The sequence below is a fragment of the Diorhabda sublineata genome, chromosome 7 (genome assembly GCF_026230105.1).
Source record: "Diorhabda sublineata isolate icDioSubl1.1 chromosome 7, icDioSubl1.1, whole genome shotgun sequence".
Lineage (NCBI taxonomy): Eukaryota > Metazoa > Arthropoda > Insecta > Coleoptera > Chrysomelidae > Diorhabda > Diorhabda sublineata.
In genome coordinates, this window is record NC_079480.1 from 13,366,325 (window position 1) to 13,386,455 (window position 20,131).

Below are 20,131 nucleotides of genomic sequence, written 5' to 3' on the forward strand. Positions count from 1 at the left end.
GTGAAACAGAATTGCTAATTTGTCTATGGTCAGAACTTGAAAGTTAGTTGCAACAAACGGATATATTGAATTCTATGGAAATGGTGATACGATTGCTAAGGACATCTATGTCATGTCATATAAACTGAGAAGTTATTACTAAATGTCAACTGTCAGTAAAAAACCGTTGGTTATGATCAATCTTGTTTGATTTTTGTATGGTGAATAGTTTATAATACTGAGTAGTGTGCATCTTCAAAAATTGGAAAAATGTCGCTCCAGGATTTATTTAAGGAAACAGATCTTAAATTATTTGAACAACTACGTATAAAGGAAACAGTAAGTACATACAGTATTTTTTTAAAAATTTTTTAAATTCTGAACCTGAACAAACACACTGCTATATATAATGTTCAACCAATATTGAAAGGCTTATCTCTAAATCGGTAACTGAAATATTTCTAACGCAATGGTATTTTCTCAGTCTGATATTTCAAATTTGATATAAAAGTGTTTCTATATTGAATACCAAAATTTGACACTTGAAAAAAACTATTTGCAAAAGTAATATATCTTTTTGGAAATCTGTCAATACAAATATTGCTTATAACAGGTTATTTGCAATTTGTTATTTTGATAAGATTTCTACGAAAACATTTTAGATTACTATTTTATAACATTTTTTTGCTGTCTAAAGTTAGTAAGAAAGTTTGTACAGCTACAAATAATTTGCTTGCTATGTTTATATGAAAAAACTTTAAAATCCGTACTATGAATGAAGTACAAAATTACAACCAAGGTACAATTAATTTTTTGAAGAACACTGTACTTTTAAAGGGTATCCAAAACATAATAAAAATGTGTGACAGATATTTCAAACATAAAGTCCACAAGTTTTTTTGGGGTTAGGGAGAAAAAACCTTAATTGATCAAAATAAAATATCATACATGTATTAGAATAACTAATAAATAAATGACTTTTAAACTGCTTTTCACTATAATGAAGAAAAAAGAATATTGAAATCAATTAATCTATTCTAGAAGAGATACCAAAAGAAACTATTGATAATGATACAAATCAGCAAACAATAATTTCAGATGGCCACCAATTTGTAACCTTAAGACTCAGGCATTAGTTAAAGTACACAAAATTGGTACCTAGAAGGGGTGAACCGTTCATTATTAAATTGGATACCATTAGCTGTTTAAGGGAACGAAAATACAGAAAAAATTGGAGAAACTGGAAATACTTCCTAAATAACTAAATTTACTAAATCAAAAATATCACCAAACCAGATTCTCAAAATTGATAAAAATTGCTGTAAACAATAAAAAAAGTTTCAGCAATCATATATTCATAAAAAAGTCGCATCAACTGTGAATTCAAGAGAGCTCAACAAGCACAAAAAAATTTTTAAATCAAAAAGAACTCAAACTTATATATGTCGTTGATCTGGCAGAAGTCCAAAAAAACTTGCAGTAGAACAGTTTGAAGGTTTAGAGTAAATAAGGCGACATTCTAGATGAATCATTAGGGACTACAACTATTAAAAAACAACTACATCTAGAATTTAGTGAGTTTTGTCAGTCTATATAGATGGGCTAATTTCAAATCGAGTGGTGTGATATATGAAATTGTTGAAAATTGGACTTAGTGACTTACCAGAACAACAACGATATGTTGAAGATAGGATTGAAACGCACTCAAGGAAATATGGATTGGATGCAGCTCTTAACTATGGTTTAAGTTAATGGCTCACTTTTCCCATTAAGTATTTCAACCTGGTAGCTACACTGAGGTTTTCGAAATAGTCGTAGAAATATACTTGTTATGTTACAATATAAAATAAAAGAAGAGGCCTTGCTAATTAGACACTAATAGAATTGTTTATTTTTGTAGCAATTGTCAGCACATATCAAGAAATGATCCCTTTCATGGGAGATAAATACTAAAAAATATATATTTTTTATTTATCATTGGGAAACTTGTAGATACATAATAAAAAAAATTGAAGGTGTAAAAAAAATAGTAGAAAGTATTATTTTGGGGCTGCTTTGTTCTTTCAGGAATTTGGGACAATTTGAAGATGCGTATTTCTACAAGTGAATGATGACAATCACAATTTATTTTAAATGCATATTAGAATAATTAAATTGACTGTTTTTAAATTTCAGGAAATAAATGAGAAATTAATAAATTATGTCAAATTTGTGGAAACTGGAGATGTAATTTATTTAAAGAAACAAATGGAATTGTTACAAGGAAAAGGTAAATAATGTTAGGAACTGTTATTTAAGTAGAATAGCAAATTGTTTAATGTTGATTAAAAAATATGCGATTGATAAAATTTCTATATTACACTTAATTTTTAATAACAGCTACTTAATATTAGAAAATTCTTGTTTATAATACAGTTTTAAAGGTTCAACTGCTCTATTTTCCAATTAGGTGATGTCACCTATATGTTTTGTAATGAAAAAATTGTATTATTAATATTTAGAGATAATTTAAGTACATCCAATTGATTTTTGACACTTTCCACTTTTGATATAGCTCAGGCCACCACACTTTTCCCAATTTTGATCAATGAACAATATAGGTCCTAAAATATGGGATGATTACAATTAGAAATTGTACAATTACAGCTTTTAACAATTTTATTTATACACCTATTAGTACTACAGCTCAGGGAAGCCTTGGCCTCCTCGACAATTCCCCTCCAAACTGGTCTGTTCTTCCCCATCTTCTCACATTCATTGTAAGTCTTCGTAAACTTAATATTGGAGTCTGCTTCTTCTGCTACTGCTTCTACTTTGGCCATCATGATTCTTTTAGGCATTTGCTAATCATACATTCTGAGAATGTGGCCAAATCATCACTTTTTTCATCAATTTCTCTTTTATTTTGGATTCTCCAGCCAGCTTTATCCTAATTCCTCCATATAATCTTCTAATAATTTTTCTCTCAAATATTCTTAATATTTCTTAGTCTTTTTGTGTCATCACCTAACGTTCACAATTTTAACTTCTTGAAATTAGTTTGTTTTTCAGGAGCTTCAGGTTTCCAAATAAGCCTTATTACCACTTTGTATTCTTTTTTGTATGCACTGCTTGGTTTTTTATATTTTCCTTCGAGATATTTGAGTCTATCTATATCTCTGAAAGTTTTACCATCTATTATTAAATCTTCCATTTTCCTACAATCTTCTGATGCAGATATCTTCATATATACAATTTTAGATTCATTAATTACTAATTTACATTTTCTTTCTACATCTTTGGAAAGTTTTATAAATCTTTCTAAGGTTATTGCTATATCACCTGCATACGTACAAATTTTGATCAATTTATTAAATATACCTGATCTATTTGCTTAATTTCTTTGCATAGTAGTATTATAAAAGAGTGTATTTGAAAGACTAAACTTATTTAACACTACATGTGATATCAACAGGATCTATTTGGCACCTATTTTAACTTTAATCAATTTAGACAGTTTGTTATGATGTAAGGTATCAAAATCTTTTGACTATCTCTTGGTATTAGAAATGTACTTGGTCCATGTTAATATTTTAAACTAAATTTTCATATTAATGGCTGGCTTTCAAGTAAAGATGTTATTGATTTTTTACTATCCCTCTCTTGGAACACGTGTTGTCTATTTGTGTGTGTTTTCAATGGTTTAATTGAGTATAAGTTGAAAAATATAAAAATCAAATAGAAATATTGATCTAGAGTGTTGCTCTAAAAACTTGAGAAATAAATTAGATATTATTTTGTATCATCACCGCACTCTATATAATAATGTTATTCCTGAGTTGATTATTGTGATATAAATATTCCACAATATCCAGTAGATAATTGAATGTTAATTTTGATTCTTAGATGGATCTACAGATGAGACCGCAAAGGAGAATGTAGAGCCGAGCTGTTCAATTATGCCCAAAAGAACTACTAGACAACATAGTAGAGCAAATGCGGATAAGAATCCCTTACCAGTTATAGCAATTAAAATGGAAAAAATGTCTATAGTTCCCTCTACTAATTCGACCGAATCTAGTAAGTCATTTTATACTTAAATAATTAAAGGGGTATTTTCGAAAATTACATCAGTATTCGAATCCATTTTTCATGAATTTTCCTCAATTTTTGCATTGATAAATTTTTTTCTGAGAAACTGATATATCTCTTGAGCCCTCATATTAAAAAAACTCCTTGTGGGAAATTTCACAGGAATCAGAAGTGAAAGTTTTTTTTTCTATTTTCATAACAAAGGGGTTAAAATTTTGAAAATACAGGTATACTCTCTGAAGTTATTTAAAAAATCACATGGTGTCGTGTATTTTTATATGGAGATTTATTATCGTGGGTTATTATCAAAGATATAGTTTCAAAATTCTTCATCATATGTATCTAAATATATTTTCAAGAAAACGACGACTCAGCTGAGGAAATGCCTGCTCCTGCTTTACTGCCACCAAGAAAAAAGAAAATTAAGAATGAACCGAAGGAACCAGTTCATAGATCAACACGTACTAAGACGAGGAACAAAAAGTTCCAGGACGAACTTGAAGTACTCTTCACTCAACTGGCTTTTATTTAGTTTTAATAAATTTAATTTTAAGGTGGAGAAGGCTGACAGAGGCAAGCCATCAGATGTCATAATTCAAAATACTACAGTCACTATGATCGATATAACGGACGACAAGGATTCTGATAATGAAAAGAAAAAGGAGAGGACAACTGAAGTGGAACCGGAGGTATCTACACGATCTACTCGTACGAAAACGCGACTGCAGAAAAAGAAAGAGGAAAATGAGGAAGCAGAAAAAAGGAATGAACAAAACGAATCTCAAATTATTACAAATAATACCAAACGGCAAGATAAGGGAGGTAAACCCAAAAAGGTAAATATCTTTATTTTTAATATTAGTTATTGACACTATTTTAGAAATGACCAACATTTTATTTGTTGTAATTTGGGTTTTTCCAGCTGGTCAAACAAATAAGTTCTTCTTCCGATGAGAGTGAAGAGAATAAAAGTGCCCAAACAGAATATGAAGACGCTATTTCTAATTTGGAAGGTAACAATGCAGACGAACCTACAGAAATACAAAGTACTACAATGGTGGTAGTACCGGCTTTTGATAGGACGGTAGTAGTGGATAAACCCAAAATGATTCATAATGATCTTGGTGAGTAGATGTTACTTAATTATTCAGTAAGTGTTTTTCTGCTGTGATTCATATTTTTTTCACTAGTTTTCTATGTTTTTCTTCTTTGTTACTAATAGTTTTATGATCAAACAATTTTATTATAATTTTTAGTTGAAAATAAAGTAGCTTCATCTCCACCTAATGCAAAAGCAACTAACGGCCAAAGTGATTGCAAAACCCCATCTAATACAAAGTCGAAAAAGGCTCAAATCAAAGAAATTTTCAGTCCTTTTGACAAAACATCTACAAAAAAGAAAGTCGAAGCGTTTGAAAAACTTGGTAACGCAAGTAAAGTTTTGTAAGTACTTTAAATTTAATACACTTCATTTGGAATGAGCAACAATTTATTTTCTAGGGTGAGTACATCCAAAATTCCAGTTCTGGATGACAACGAATCCAAAAATAAACCATACACTCCATTCACCAATAAATTCCTACCAAAAAGTTGCAGTACTTCCAGGATAAATAGGATGACTCCTCAATCGTCTTCGAATAACGACAGTTGTTTGTCTACGAAAACATTGAGTGCATTGAAAGCTTCGCAAGCAGAATACAGAGAAAGAGAAAAGAGGAGACAGGAAAAAGAACAAGAAGCACAATTAAAAAAAGAAGCATTGCTACAAGCGCAAGCGGAGGAAAAGAGACGCAAACGGGAAGAGAAACAATTAAAAGTAACCAATTCTTGTATTATCGACAGTTTTTCATTCATTCAGTCATTCCAGCAAAAATGACAATGATTATACTACTTCTTCTTGTCACTCCAACTCGAAGTAGGTTTGATAAGAACTTAGGTGCTTTTTCTACTCATTTCTTTAATTATGTTTTGTCTTTTGTTATCTTCTTCAATTGTTTCAAAGTTATAAGTTATTCTAACCATGTTCTTAGGATACATCAATATCATTTCTTCCACTATCTTTTATAATCTTTCCTAATTCCTGTAAATTCTTTTCGTCCCTTTTTCCTTTCTTTGGTCTATCCATTTATTCATTGGCTTTCTCTTTACCTTTTTAATGGTGTTTACAGTTTTCCTTTCGTCTTAATCGAAAATATTTGAGGTATATCCATAATATCTCTTGCACAATTTCTTTCCAAGTTTCTCCTTTTTTGTTTCTCATTAATTTATTTGCTTTATTCAATTCTTTCTTGGTCTTCCTCTTATTTTAGTTATACCATTTCCAGTATTCTTTTTGTCATAATTTCTTTCACTGTCTTTTCTTAATTATTTTGAACCTTTTGTTTTTTTGTTTCCTCCTGAAGGTTTTCCCCTTTTTCCTTCCTCTTTCTTCAGCTGATCTATCCATTTTTTCTGGATCTTTCCTTTTAAAATGGGTTTTCCAGTTTTCATTTTCTCATTAATTCAATCATCCTCACTTTCAACATCTATTCCATTTTCTTCCATCTTTTGAAATATTACTCAATCCTTCTTCAAGTTTTTCCTCTCCTTGCTTCCTTTTTTTTTAATTTGGTCTATTTATTTCTTTCTCACCCTCACTTTTATGGTATATCCATATCTCTCCTACTGTCTTATCTTTTTTGTAATGTTTCTCAATTCTCCTCTGAACTCTTTTTGTTCCTTTTTCCTTTATTTGGTTTATCCATTTCTTTCTTAGTCTCCTTTATTTTTAACAATGTTTCCAGTTTATCATAAATTACCTTTTTTTTAATATTCTTTATTTACTTTTCAAGATTTTCCTCTCTTTTTATTCCCCGCTTCCTAATTTGGTTTATCTACGTATTTCTTTTGTTACATTCTTATTAGACATTCATATAATTTTTTTACTGTTTTTTATTTTCCTTATATCCGTTTTTTGTTCCTTGTTCCGTTATTTGGTCTATCAAGTTCTTTCTTGATCTTTCCCTTTTAAGGGTCTTTATCATTTCTTCTATCTTCTGCTTAATTCTTCAATAATTTCACCTTTTTACCTCTATTTTATTTTGTTTATCCATTTCTTCTTATTCATTGTGTCTAATCACTATTCCAGTTCTAAATGTAAATTCCAATACAGTTAATTGGAAATTCTAGGTGCAACAACAAAAGGAATTAATTCAAAAAGAAAAGGAGAAATTGTTGGAAATTCAAAAATTGAAATTGGAAAAGCACAAGCAAGCGATTGCGGAAAAAGAAGAAAAACTACAGAAGAATAGAGAAGAAGCGGAAAAAAAGAGATTGTTGGCTAAAAATAAGGCGAAATTGGCGAAACAAAGTGAATCATCATCGTAAGTATAAAAATTTCGGATAATTGTCTAACAAGAATGTATTTTGATGTTTCCTTTGGCAGAGATAACGGAGGAAAGGTTCAAGAATCGGGTCAAGCAAAAAGGACGTTACAAAATCACATACCTATTTATATGATGAGTAAACCGCCTTTGCTTCCAACAGAAGATTGTTACGATTCTGATGATGACATTTCAACAAAAAAAAATGCTCGTACACCATCATGGTGCAAAGGTATTTGAACTACTGAATATTAATTTATATATTTTTGCGCCCACTTCGAGAACTATATTAAACAAATTAATTCAAATTTCAGAGGAATATTTGAAGAGACCGCTTTACACTCAATTAGTCGCAGGAGAGAAAATAAAAAATTCGCTTTTCTGTTGCCAAACGCACAGTCCAGATCTAATAGAAATCTTTGAAATCATCGATCCCAAAAAGTTAAAAAGAACATCGAGCGCCAATTGGAGGAAACCTCCCAGATATACATTATTTTCAGTAACCAATGATATACTATTTAGTGAAGATTCAGATTGAAGAGATTTGTGAAATTTATCCCTCAGCTGCCAGCAATTTTTCACCCATAACGGGTATTTTATGTGGAATACAATTATATGTCTATAATACGAGGGTTGTCTACAAGTTTTCTAGACTAACAACCTACTGATTAATTTAAATTTTTTTTTTTCAGAAAAATATACCTTTAAATTTATTAACACATTCAGTGTATAAAAAAAATCACTGGATTAGGTCAGATCAGGATTTTTCTATTTGGTATTTTTGTTTTTAGTTTATCATGTAATGATGCTAAATGATTTTTAGTTGGTGTTTTATCCTTTTGAAGTTAATTGACGAGAAAAATAATAGTCTCTTCGATAGAAGTGTGTTTTCAATTTTTGTAGGAAATTTATCCCTACAACCTACTCTTGTCATTGTATAGTTTCATCTACAGCTATAAATTGACATAAAAATCGGATTTGTTCCAGTTAAACCGTCCCCAGAAAGCATTAGCAATATTTGTTATTCAAACTGTTGCTGTTTTTACCTTCTCAAATGCTCATCACTAGTTACACCGACGTTTAAGTTGAACTACTCAAAATGTTGCGCTCGTAAATGAAGGTGAAAATCAGTACTCAATGTTTTTTTCATTTTTGCTAAAACTTTTATTCAAGTCATTATCACTAGAACTGAGTTGAAGTTTCTGAAACTGTTGGAGTTATTCATATGAATCACACATTGTTTATTGTCATCACACCAACACTAACATTATTGTGCTCCTTTGAGTCTTTCTTAGGTCGCTGGTTCGTATCCGGCTCAAAGGAGCAGATAATGTGAGAATACGAAAATGCTGGAAACTTATCATACAATCTTCGTATATTTAATTATATCCTGGTTATTGTATATTCTTTTCAAATTTGTATTGAAATTTTTGGATTTAGTTTCAAAAAAACGTTGACTCCTGCTTTATTCATATCGAGGTAAATCTGCAGTGCAAATAATGGAGGGTTATTGAAAATTATTTTTTAACTAATAAAATTTTATGTATTTTAATGTATATAATTTATATTTTTGAGGTTTTCATCAATTTATCAAAGGCACTATTTTTTGTTTGTAAACTTGGGTTTGTATAAAAAATTGTTTTAATCGTTTTTAATGTAGAATAATTTCATATTTTATTTTGAGTATTACTGTAGCTTCGAATATCAATAAAATATTTTTCATTTATAAATTTTTTGACTTGATTAAATTTTTTATTTAAATAAAATTTTTTAACATTCCTGATGAATACAATTATGGCTTTTTCAAAACAATAAGAATTCTACTTCTCATAAGTGACATATCTGCTTATGTATATATCGATTGTAATATTCTTCTCATCATATGTTTTCCGTTATCCTCAAATCCTCTTCTTCTCATTTGTCATTGTCCTTGGTTCTCCGCCATACATTGGTATCAGACGTAGCATTGATTCGTAGATATTCATTTTGGTCTTCTTATTCAATATTTTGCTTCATAACATCTTATTTGCTTATAATTTTTTCATATTTCTGATATTCTTTACCAATGTTAGCATTAATCCTAGATAATTAATAATATTTGAACCGCTTATCAATCCTTAAAATATTTCTTTTATTCTCATCCCTATTTTTCTTCCTCTGTTGTTGTGACATTGTGGCTTCGAAATATCAAAAAGTGGCCTTTTTAATATGTATTACAGCCCTCGATAATTTCTACTATTCACCTCTGAAATAATTTTGAAAATATATTATGCCGTACTTCAAATGAGAAAACAACTACTTTCCTAACGCCTCGACGAATATTGAATTACATCTCCTCTGAAGAGAGTGATGTTATCGACCCAATGGCTCGCAATTTCAAAGAAATGTTTGTAACTACTGACTAGTTTCAACGTTATTACGTCTCATCAGAGTGGTATAATAAACTTTCGTTTGAGATTGTGACCTGAATTGTAGACAACGTCCTATTTGGTTCGTATAGTTAAATATTCCCCTGAAGAACGCTATCTGGCGCCATCCTCACTTACAACTGCGAACCATAGGTCAAGTAGAAATCTAGCGTAATCTGCGACCTTATTTATGCCCAAGGCTTGGAGTCGCTCTACTGCTTTGCACTGTTTATTTTTGCTCATGGTTGCTTCATGCCAGTTCTCTATTCATATACATTTCAAATTACAAAATGGAGCACTGTAAGTAAACCAAATGAGAGACAACGTAAGCATAGATTTATTTCATTGATTTAGAAAGAAAAAACTTCATTATTCTCTGAAAAAATTTTTTATTCTATTTTAACAGAAAATATTTTTTTAGATGTGATTATATATTCACAAATACTTTGTTTTATAAATATTAATTATGAATAATTCTGTATAAATATAATTAGTATACTCTAAGGATTTTTTTTAGTTAATTTTAGCGGCCAAATATTTCATGGAACGTAGTTCCGTTGTATCCAACATCACTTCTAGTTGCATTTTGAAAAAAGATGTACATTCTAAAAATAAATAAATCACTTTAAAATACTTTGATTATTTCAAAATAATTGCAAAACACATTACACTACACATTGATTTCAAATTAACTATGTGAGAGATTTACCTATTAGCAGGAACTCCAAGTTCTTGAGTTATACACTCATATAACTCTTTGGCGTGCTCCTTATTTTCCTCAACCCCTAAACAACCGATACTCATTAAAGTAGCCTGTGCAGCTGGTTCATCTTTTCCACCCCATGCCATTTTTGCACCTCCAATAACTGTAGCACAGCAGTACTACAAGTGAAACTCCACATGAAAAACTTTCTGTTATTGGAAAAGTTAGAGATTCCTTGGTTTATTTCTGAGGGGATAGGGATATTTTTATATAAGATTTGGATTTTCCAGGCATTGCTCTGATATAGGAAAAATTTTTCTCTGCAGGTTTGCTATAGTGAACTATAGGATGGATTATCAACGAAATAATGATGATTCAACAAATTAAATAGGTTTTTGGGGAATGTAATAGATTTTTTATTGAAATTATGAGTACAGCTACGGCTGTATTATTTCCTATTGTAGGCTTTTTGGTCAATAAATGGTATCACCTGGTTACAGGAAAATCTGCAACACGGATGATCTTTAAGTAGTTCATAAATTTGTATTTTTATAGTAAAATAAATGAAATTTCTAATAATAGCTTCAGTTTTTCCTCATTTCAGGATTCACTAAACTTATTAACAATTACATGCAAAATTTCAATATTTTTCATTAGAAAATAATATTAAATTTTACATATCAAATTGTCTATATGCATAATTTAATTGAAATTAAACTTCGGATCCACACGATTCGAATTAATAGTAAAAATAAACTTTGGTATAATAAAAAAATCTTTATGAAAAATTTACAAAAAACGCTTCAAGTACTTACATCTATAGGTTTCCCTAATGATTTTGCAAGTATATGGCACAGTTTCGCTGGTAAGTCTGCAGGAATTTTATCATGGGGAACATTAGTTTCAACTCTGAAATGAGGCATGTTTAAAATTTAACTAAAGAACTGACTAGGATGTGGTTCATCTGTGGAACTAACTATAAATCTAATTAGTAATGCATGAAGTATATTAATAAGTTCTTCTTCTCCACGTTTATTAACTATCACCATTACAGTACTGGCTAGTGTGGTAATTGTTTATCTATTTCATGATTCCGTTATTACATACATTTTTAGAATTGAATTAATTTTGAGTGAATAAATCTTTTTGTTATATGTATTAGCCTCAATATTACATTTACATATTACATTTATTACATTTTCTTCTGTTTTAATAACCAACTGCGTATTGACAGAAAGTAACCATTCGATCAAATAGTATAAACGGTTATTAAAAGGCCAATTACATAATTTTAAGCTGTCAAAAATACTGTTATGACAGTTGACGCGTTGACAAAACATATGAAAACTCGATGAGAAATTAGTAAACAACGGATCGGTTGTTCAAATATTAATTGTTAGTACAAAAGTTTACAAAAATGAATCATACCCAAATTTTTATAACAATTTTTTCAGTTTTTTTATATATACATTTAGGTAAGCTCATAAATAATTAAACAGTGTGTGAAATAGTTAATCTAATTTAATGATTCATTTTAGGCGTATCCCTAGAATGCTATGTTTGCGATAATCAAGAAGACAATCACGGGAAATGTAGTAGAACTATAGCAACGTGCGATTATGGAGAAGACGTATGCTTATCAGAAATAAGTTGGGGAAGTACCCCCTACTGGCAACAAGGTGCCTTAAAGCAATACTATATATCAAAACGATGCTCAACTAAAGAAAAATGTGAAAAATTTCGAAGTAGTAATATGGCTACATGTACTCACATCTGGTATCAAGACTGGAAATGTTCGGAATGCTGCAAAGGTGACAGGTGCAATTATTATATTATTGTAAGTACTTCAATTACTTAATACTGTGGGCATTTTTGAATGATTTTTATTGGTTTGTTGCAGTCTGATTCGTCAAAGAAAACGCCATTAAATAGTGTTATTTTCTCGACATTTGTAGTATCTACAGTAATGTTCAAATATTTTAACTGAATATTAGATATTTAATAGAACTTGTTTGTAATAGAATGTGTTCTTTCCTACTAGTTAATCATAATTAATGAATTCCAACGAGAAATTACTAGAAAATTGTAGTTTTTTTCATTGAAATTTGTTAAGTGGCAATAACATTTTTATATAGATCATTTCAATGACTCTTTTAGTACAAACTACTGGCTGTAATGTAATGTATAAAAAATCATTTAACCATAGACTTGTGTCAGCTATAGCACTCACATGGTTTTTTTAATTATACGCGAGATTAAAAAAATAGTTTAAGGTTGTGGTTATAATAACAATTACTACAGTCATCTATCGAAGTCATTGAAAGGATTTAAAGAAAGTACACAGATATATTTTTAATAATCAAAAATTTATTATTTTTTCATAGAAAAATGTAATTATGGTGAATATACAAAAATTGGACAACTTTTTGTCTATTTTCCATAAATTTTTACCATAATGTGTACAAATGTTTGTATGCATATTTTATCTCATTAATATACTATCCTATGCAATGACAGTCATGTTTTATAATATTTTTGAGGGCAAGAGTACAATTTCCTTGGCAACAGGATTTGGCAATGCCATTTTGTAAATTGACCCAAAATAACTCAAATATGAAGAATAATCTTAACCTAACCCCACAGGGTTTCGTCTTTGAAAGCATTCAGAGCTTATGTCTTGCTTGATGAGCTCAAAACAGCATATTTCTACTTTTAGTTATTGATGAAATCTTCAGATTATTGCTAAATATTTTTCTTATTTTATAAATGGTACTAAACAACAGTCAATTTTTTCTAAAGAAGTTTGAACCATTCCTGTATATAATATTTATCACGCTGGGAAAAAAGTCATGTATAACTTCAACCTTTTGTTTGTTAACTTACAAGACTCGTGTTGAATTTAAAGGGATAAAATTTAGACAAAGTATTAAAACGCATTTGTTCTATAAAGTAAATCTCAAACTGGGTTATGACTTCAATTATTGATATCTGAAGCGAGAATTCGAAAAATTTTATTCCTAATTTTCGTTTTATTTTTGCCTAATTAAGATAAATTTATTGCCATGGAAAACGTATCCTATCCTTTTTGATATATTTACATTGTTTCAATTCTATTCTTATTAAAATGTTAGTAAAATTTAAACTTGAAATTTGTATAATTCTCAGAATTCTCAGTAAAAAACTAGTTACATGGGTTATTAAAAAAGTCAAAATACGACTAATACAATGTTGTAACATCCTCTGAAACTAACTAAAAAAAACGTTGACTTACAGAAATCAGTTTATGAAGTTGAATCCAGAAATCATTGAAATTTCTATCTTTCATTGCATTTCAGTAGGAAAATTCATTGATTTCTATGTTTCACATTTTTTGGAGGATATTTTTGAAATTCTTCAAGTTTTCTTAATGTACACTAGTTCATTGTAATAGGTAGGCATTATTTCATCAAAGTCAGTATAAATTTCTCTAATTTTTCTCTAAAGTCTGGTGATGCTTTAACGTTTTTAAACCCTTTTAAATAATAGTTGCAGTCTTTCTTCTCAAAATAGACGTTTACATATAAATTTTAAGGTTAGGGAAGAGGAAAAAGTCGCAGGGGACTAGGTCTGGTGATTATGGTGGGTGGTTAATTAATTTAATGTGAAATGGACACTTAGGATAAGCTAAGAGACTATGTAAGTCCAAATCGTGGGAGGGTATGAGATAGAAGTCGAAGATTTCTGGCAGCTACAGTCATCTCACATCCCGAATTTTCTAAAAGGAATGAGATTAATATATTAGGGGACACAATAGATTACATACATGTCACCCTGAACTACATATATAACGAACACCACCTCAATATATCAGATTACTGTAGAAACAAATCTCAAGTATAATATCATGAAGATTGTTGGGAAAATATAGTGTACAACACGTGCAAAAACTGGATACAATATAAGGTTGTTTTATTTGAATCTGAGGCATGTATCTGCATGTTATGTCATTTAAGTTATGAATATAATTTATTATGTTATAAAAAACAATTTTTATATGGTTTTGAAATTCTGTTAAAAAATATTTACCCGAATCTCAATAATTGCTCCGTCCATTTTTAGTATTATTTACAAAAAATTTTTATATTTTAAGATGAAGCATGGCACATAATTTTTATATTTTTACAAGTTTACATTGTTAACTTTGTATACACTTTTTAATAAAAAAATATATTTAAATTGGTAGTTTTATTGCTACTATTTTCAAAATTCAATTTGCCTTATCCCAAAAAGGACTTATTACATTTAGTTTTTCGTAAACACTGACTACACAACAGAATAATATAAAAGAGGTTTCTTCGATGCGTATTGAAAACTTGCTTGGGTTGAATACAAAAAAAAAACGGTTCCCAACAATACGGATCATAAATACAGCTTTCGTAAACATAGATCAGTTGGAAGCTTCTAGCCTTTGTCACCAACGTATAAACTGAAGCAATAGAGAAATATGGAAAATCTAGAGCAATCGCAATGAACATATCAAAGGTTTTCATAGGATTTGGCTCAACATAGATTAAGATCTCACTGTTGATTTAGTAGCTTCCTCAAAAACCGATCCTTTGAGGTCGCAATCATTGGTCAAAAGTTTGAGGTCAACGCGATACCGATCTAGAAAACATTTTTTAGTAGGGTGGAAGTGATCTGATTGAGTTTAATGCAGCAAATATTCAGGCTGCTATATGTGCATCTGCAGATCAGGATTAGGCCCTGCCTGGATATAAAATCACCGAAAATTAGCTTGTTGGGTGTTGAGGTTGGGAGCAATAGGTCCTGATATAGTCACGTTACCGAATTAAGGGGTAACACCACTGTATATACCGGTTTTTGAAAATCATTTTTGGATTTTTTTTTCAAAAAAACTTTATATTATGGCCGGGATGCAAAAATTTTTATTGACCCGTAACATAGCAATATCATTCCATGTCAAAACAATAATAAAACGGAAAAAAAACGTCGACAAACTAAAAAATCTTTCACGAAAGTGTAATTGCACTTAATTAAAACGTGAAGTCGCACGTAAAAAATGTTTTCAAGCCGGACGAAAAAAGTCTTTCGCTTAGCAGACGATAACCTTGATTTTGCCGCGATGTTCCGCCATTTATCTATATCTACATCTATAGGGGTAGACGCAGTGCTGAAGGGCTGTATCAAATGCAGTTTTAGCATATTTATGCGATTCTCGAGCCAACAGCTTCGGTCAATAGAAATGCATTTATGTTTACGATTCGATGTTTTTCATTGGTTAACAGAGGAGATGATGAGTCCATTTGGACTGACGGTTTTTTAGATGGTTACCGAATTTGATACAGGGATTAAACATTATTTTTCATTTCTTAATTTGCCGTGCGTATTTATGAAATATTGATTGTTCCTCGCATAACTGTCTTCTGCAATTGATATTGGAAGAACTATACATTAAGTAAAAGCTTGGAAACTGAAAGGAAGAAAGGTCCAGCTAAACACGTTCCACCAAAAGAAATGGGCACAGATCAAAATAGTCATTGGCCTGTCCGCCAAGATAATAAAATGAGATGCAGATATCCCAACTACAAAGATTTTTTCCCGAATCAAGGGTGAAAAATGTGGCTTTGACTTATGCTCAAATAAAATTTTTTAATTGTTTTAAAAATTTCTATAATTAACTTTTTGTTGCAAATGCATAGTGTAGTCATTTGGCATCACTCCCTTCTTTTGAAAATAAAAACTGAAAAAATAGAATGGGATTTGTCATCTTACAGCTCTTGAACCAACGTTACTTTGTTTTGATGGAATTTATTATCACGTAAAATTTTCATTACGGGTGTTTGCGAAATATCAAGTTCCCTGAATACATATTTGAAAGAAACATCTGAAGATTTGTTTTCAGTTGAGGCAGTTTTTCTGCGCCCTTATTTGGATAAATCTTTTACTGAACCAGTTTCGTTAAATTATTTTACTAATTCACTGACAGTAGATCTTGTTATGGGATTTCGGTTAGGATATAAATTATTAAAGATATTACACGTTTCTTGTTGACCTCTACCATATCCTAATATCATTAAAATACCAATTCGTTCTTTTTCAAATTAACGATCCATTGTGACTTTCAATAAACTTCAACAATAATCATTTATTGATAAGTCAAATTTGTTATTGTAGTAGTCATAGCTACCTAAATGTATTATTTCAACTTTAGCGGAGATAAAGCAAATGTAAGATGTAAGATCAAAAATAATAAGTATTTCTTAAAGATTTCGAAAAGAAAAAAATATAAAGGATGATTCATTTGGAATAACAAAATTCATTATATTTCCGGAAAAAGGAAAGATCTAACAACATGTAGATACCACCATAATACCATAATAATCACAAGACCCTTGTATAAAAAAATTTATAAAAATCGTACGAGCCGTTACCGAGATAATTGAGGCGTTCTATATATAAAACTCAAACTGTAGAGTATGGTATTATTGAAAATTTAGCTTACTTTCTACAAAAGTGTGAAAAGTTGCCCACGGTGTAAATAATATTTGGCGCTTCCTCTAAAATTTAAACAAATGCTGATATGGGGCACCTCTCTATATATACCAGCGCCATTCTGGAAGGTTTTTGAACTGTTATTTATCGGCTGGCCATTTTTTCAACTTTCCTCCCATAAAAATACTTCTTCCTTTCAACCTCCATAGACTCTTAGCGCAAGTAAAAACATAGATAAATTATTTGCTGAAGGAAGATATCTATTAATGGTAGGAAGTTTTCAAATTGACACACCTCGTATAAAATATTGGTAAAATAGACTTTAGCTGTGTGTGTGTGTGTGTGTGTGTGTTGGTAGAATACGAATTGTGCATTTATTTCATTATAATTTTTTAGCTATTATCTCTAAAATTCTATAAAATATTTTTATGATAAAAGATTTTTATGTAAAAAGTTTAGCATTCTTTCAGTAAATTAATCAGTTTAAATAACGAAACAAGCTTTCTTTCCTCCGGCAACCAACTTTCACTACGCAGACATTCACATATTATACTGAATCTTCGTTATACTCAGGTATACATTCAATAGTGATTAAACAAAAGGATTCTGTGATTACTTATACAATTTGTGTGTACATAAGTCGCCAATGTATTAAAGTTATACTAATAAGTGAGTACAAAATAAAAATAAGCATCAGTTAAATAACACAAAAGTTAATTATTAAAATCGACATTTCCTAGTTTTAACAGGAAGAGTAGAAAGTTTTTAGAAATATACATAGTGCAGTAACACTTTTAGGTAATCATCTATTTATTTAAAATATTTATTTGTAGCATTTCTGGTCAGCCGATACATAAACTTGACATTTCGTTTGCCGTTGCCGTTTGACCCTATTCATAAACTTGACGTTAACCTAAAAATTTTGTTATGCTTTTTGACGTTTGTACTGCTTTTTGTTTTTGTAATATTTTTGTGTTTTTGTTTGTAATCCGGTAGTTTTCTTCATTGGGAGTATAAGGCAAAATCACGTGATAAACGCAAGCGGTATGATTGGCTTTTTTCTATTGCTACGAAAATTGCTACGAACGGCCGAGAGGAAAAGATAAAATTCGTTTATGTTGAAAGTCACCAACGGCAAACGGAAAGTCAAGTTTATGAATCGGCCTTTAGTGATATTTATATGAAATTCACATGATTTTTAAACTTATTTTTTCATAGTGATTTAGGTACATCTTAATATCATTTTTTATTCATTAGTTTTAATTGAAAATGCTTCAGAAACTCAAAAACTATATCATTGCTTTTTGTCGCATATACAGGGTGTTTATATATTCGACCGAAAACACCTTACTACAGAGAGATCTTAATAAATAATTTATTTTGATATAGGAATACGAATCCTTACGGGGCCTAGTTGCTGAGATATAGGGTGTTCAAAATTTTAAATCAAAATCGAAAATTTGCTATAAATCAAGAACGCCTTTAAATTTTTTTTTCAAATTTGGTGAAAAATATACTCCTTAATAAAGTAATATTTTGATATAAACAAACTTTGGAAAAAATTAACCAGTGGCGAGCTGTCAGGGTTAGTTGTCATTTTTACCCCCCTAATTTTTACGTCATTGGAGCAAATTCTTTTTTAATTTTGTTTTAAATTGCCTGATTATATTTAGTTAAAAAACTAATAACCTTTTATGGAGCTAAAATGAACGATGTTGTAAAAATTTGCCTCTAAACAAATGTCTTCATCCACGTGAACAATTTACAAATTAATTAATTATTCATTTAATTTCGAATAATGATTAAGATTAAGTAAGTAGTTCAAAACAAATGAAAATTATTCATAATTTCAATTTCAAAAAAAATGTATTACAACAATATTAAAATTGACAAAGTTACAGTAGTTGTTCAAACTGTTGGCCGCTTACTTCAATACACTTATTACATAGTTTTGTCATTGAAAAACGTGTCTTTGAGAATAAATCTGGATGGGATTGAATGATTTCTGCCGCAGCTTGAATTCTACCTATTAATTAGATCTTGTTCAGATTCGATGATTGTTTCGTACACTAAAGACTTCATATAGCCCCAAATAAAAAGTCGTTAGGATTTTAGTCAGGTGATCTTGGAGGCCAACTATTGTCTCCACCCCGACCAATCCATTTTTCTCTAAAACGTCTGTTTAAGTAATTTCTTGCCGCTGCAGCAAAATAAACAAATGCCCCATTGTGTTGAAATAACATAAATTGCTTCATTTAATTTATTTGGTAAAATGTAAGGTCCAATTAGGCAATCTCCAACCACCACACATTAACCGAACGCTGAAATCCCCTTTTACGAACAAAGTGCGGATTTTTTTCATCCCAAACGTGACTATTTCTAGAATTATATATTCCTTCCCTAGTCAATCTAGTCTCGTCGGTATACAACACATATTTTGTAAAATTTAGATTTTCACGACACTTTTGTAAATACCAGTATGAAAATTCCATACGCACCTGAAACTCTCTAGGTTCCAATTCTTGAATACTGGCCAATTTGTATGCATGTTCTTTTAAAACTTTCCATAGAATGGTCCACTCTTAAAGTTCGACCCAAAGTTCGAGTACTTACTTAAATATGGTTTCTCAAAAATATTATTTAATATTTCCTCTTCCAGATGCACAGTCCTTGTTGTACGTTATTTTCCAGCATTATTTCTTTTAATTAACAATTTTCCGGTTTCTTTCAGCCTTCTTTCAATACTTGCAAATGTAGAATGATGTGGAGTTCGACGATTGCGAAATATTTGTTGGTATAAACTAGCTGCTATTCGAAATTAATTAATAATTAATTAATTTGTAAATTTTTATTTTTAATTATACAATTTACAGTATGAAAATACTATCCCCTTCTGAATTATAAGCACCCCCGCGAAATTTTTAAATAAGAAATGGGGTCGTGTGGTACCCTTGTTGGAAAGAGATTTTAGTTATCTGTTCAGCGATATAAAGTTTTTTAAATTTGGTGCAATCATAAATGGGAAAATTGATTTTTAAGATGTAAAATTTTGATAATGCCTCTAATCACAAGTTTTGTAATAGAAACATTATTAAAATTTTACATCTACAAATTTT

General features: G+C 30.1%; 3 protein-coding genes across 3 annotated transcripts; 2 read left to right on the forward strand and 1 right to left on the reverse strand.

Annotated features, from left to right (window-relative positions):
• Positions 1-51: 51 nt before the first annotated feature.
• Positions 52-9,142, forward strand: LOC130446989 (inner centromere protein A). Its single transcript, XM_056783570.1, has 11 exons — positions 52-318; positions 2,155-2,248; positions 3,865-4,038; positions 4,410-4,552; positions 4,605-4,886; positions 4,973-5,174; positions 5,307-5,493; positions 5,551-5,866; positions 7,219-7,412; positions 7,475-7,644; positions 7,727-9,142. The coding sequence occupies exons 1-11, from the start codon at positions 250-252 to the stop codon at positions 7,948-7,950; spliced, it is 2,055 nt and encodes a 684-aa protein (XP_056639548.1). The 5' UTR covers positions 52-249; the 3' UTR covers positions 7,951-9,142.
• A 1,037-nt stretch (positions 9,143-10,179) lies between these two features.
• Positions 10,180-11,644, reverse strand: LOC130446992 (macrophage migration inhibitory factor homolog). The gene is made up of 3 exons (XM_056783574.1): positions 11,339-11,644; positions 10,530-10,702; positions 10,180-10,425 (listed from the first exon to the last, which is right to left on the reverse strand). Exons 1-3 carry the CDS (start codon positions 11,444-11,446, stop codon positions 10,344-10,346), a joined length of 363 nt encoding a protein of 120 aa, XP_056639552.1. The 5' UTR covers positions 11,447-11,644; the 3' UTR covers positions 10,180-10,343.
• A 108-nt stretch (positions 11,645-11,752) lies between these two features.
• LOC130446991 (uncharacterized) lies at positions 11,753-14,738 on the forward strand. The gene is made up of 3 exons (XM_056783573.1): positions 11,753-11,998; positions 12,062-12,360; positions 12,424-14,738. Exons 1-3 carry the CDS (start codon positions 11,941-11,943, stop codon positions 12,508-12,510), a joined length of 444 nt encoding a protein of 147 aa, XP_056639551.1. The 5' UTR covers positions 11,753-11,940; the 3' UTR covers positions 12,511-14,738.
• Positions 14,739-20,131: the final 5,393 nt, after the last annotated feature.

Coding starts and splice junctions, on each gene's coding strand:
- LOC130446992 (XM_056783574.1), bottom strand. CDS start 11,446: ATGCCTCATTTCAGAGTTGAAACTAATGTTCCCCATGATAAAATTCCT. Junction 10,703..11,338: donor CATTAGGGAAACCTATAGAT/GTAAGTACTTGA, acceptor TTTCACTTGTAG/TACTGCTGTGCTACAGTTAT. Junction 10,426..10,529: donor CTTGGAGTTCCTGCTAATAG/GTAAATCTCTCA, acceptor ATTTATTTTTAG/AATGTACATCTTTTTTCAAA.
- LOC130446991 (XM_056783573.1), top strand. CDS start 11,941: ATGAATCATACCCAAATTTTTATAACAATTTTTTCAGTTTTTTTATAT. Junction 11,999..12,061: donor TTTTTTATATATACATTTAG/GTAAGCTCATAA, acceptor GATTCATTTTAG/GCGTATCCCTAGAATGCTAT. Junction 12,361..12,423: donor GGTGCAATTATTATATTATT/GTAAGTACTTCA, acceptor GGTTTGTTGCAG/TCTGATTCGTCAAAGAAAAC.
- LOC130446989 (XM_056783570.1), top strand. CDS start 250: ATGTCGCTCCAGGATTTATTTAAGGAAACAGATCTTAAATTATTTGAA. Junction 2,249..3,864: donor GGAATTGTTACAAGGAAAAG/GTAAATAATGTT, acceptor TTTGATTCTTAG/ATGGATCTACAGATGAGACC. Junction 5,867..7,218: donor GGGAAGAGAAACAATTAAAA/GTAACCAATTCT, acceptor TGGAAATTCTAG/GTGCAACAACAAAAGGAATT.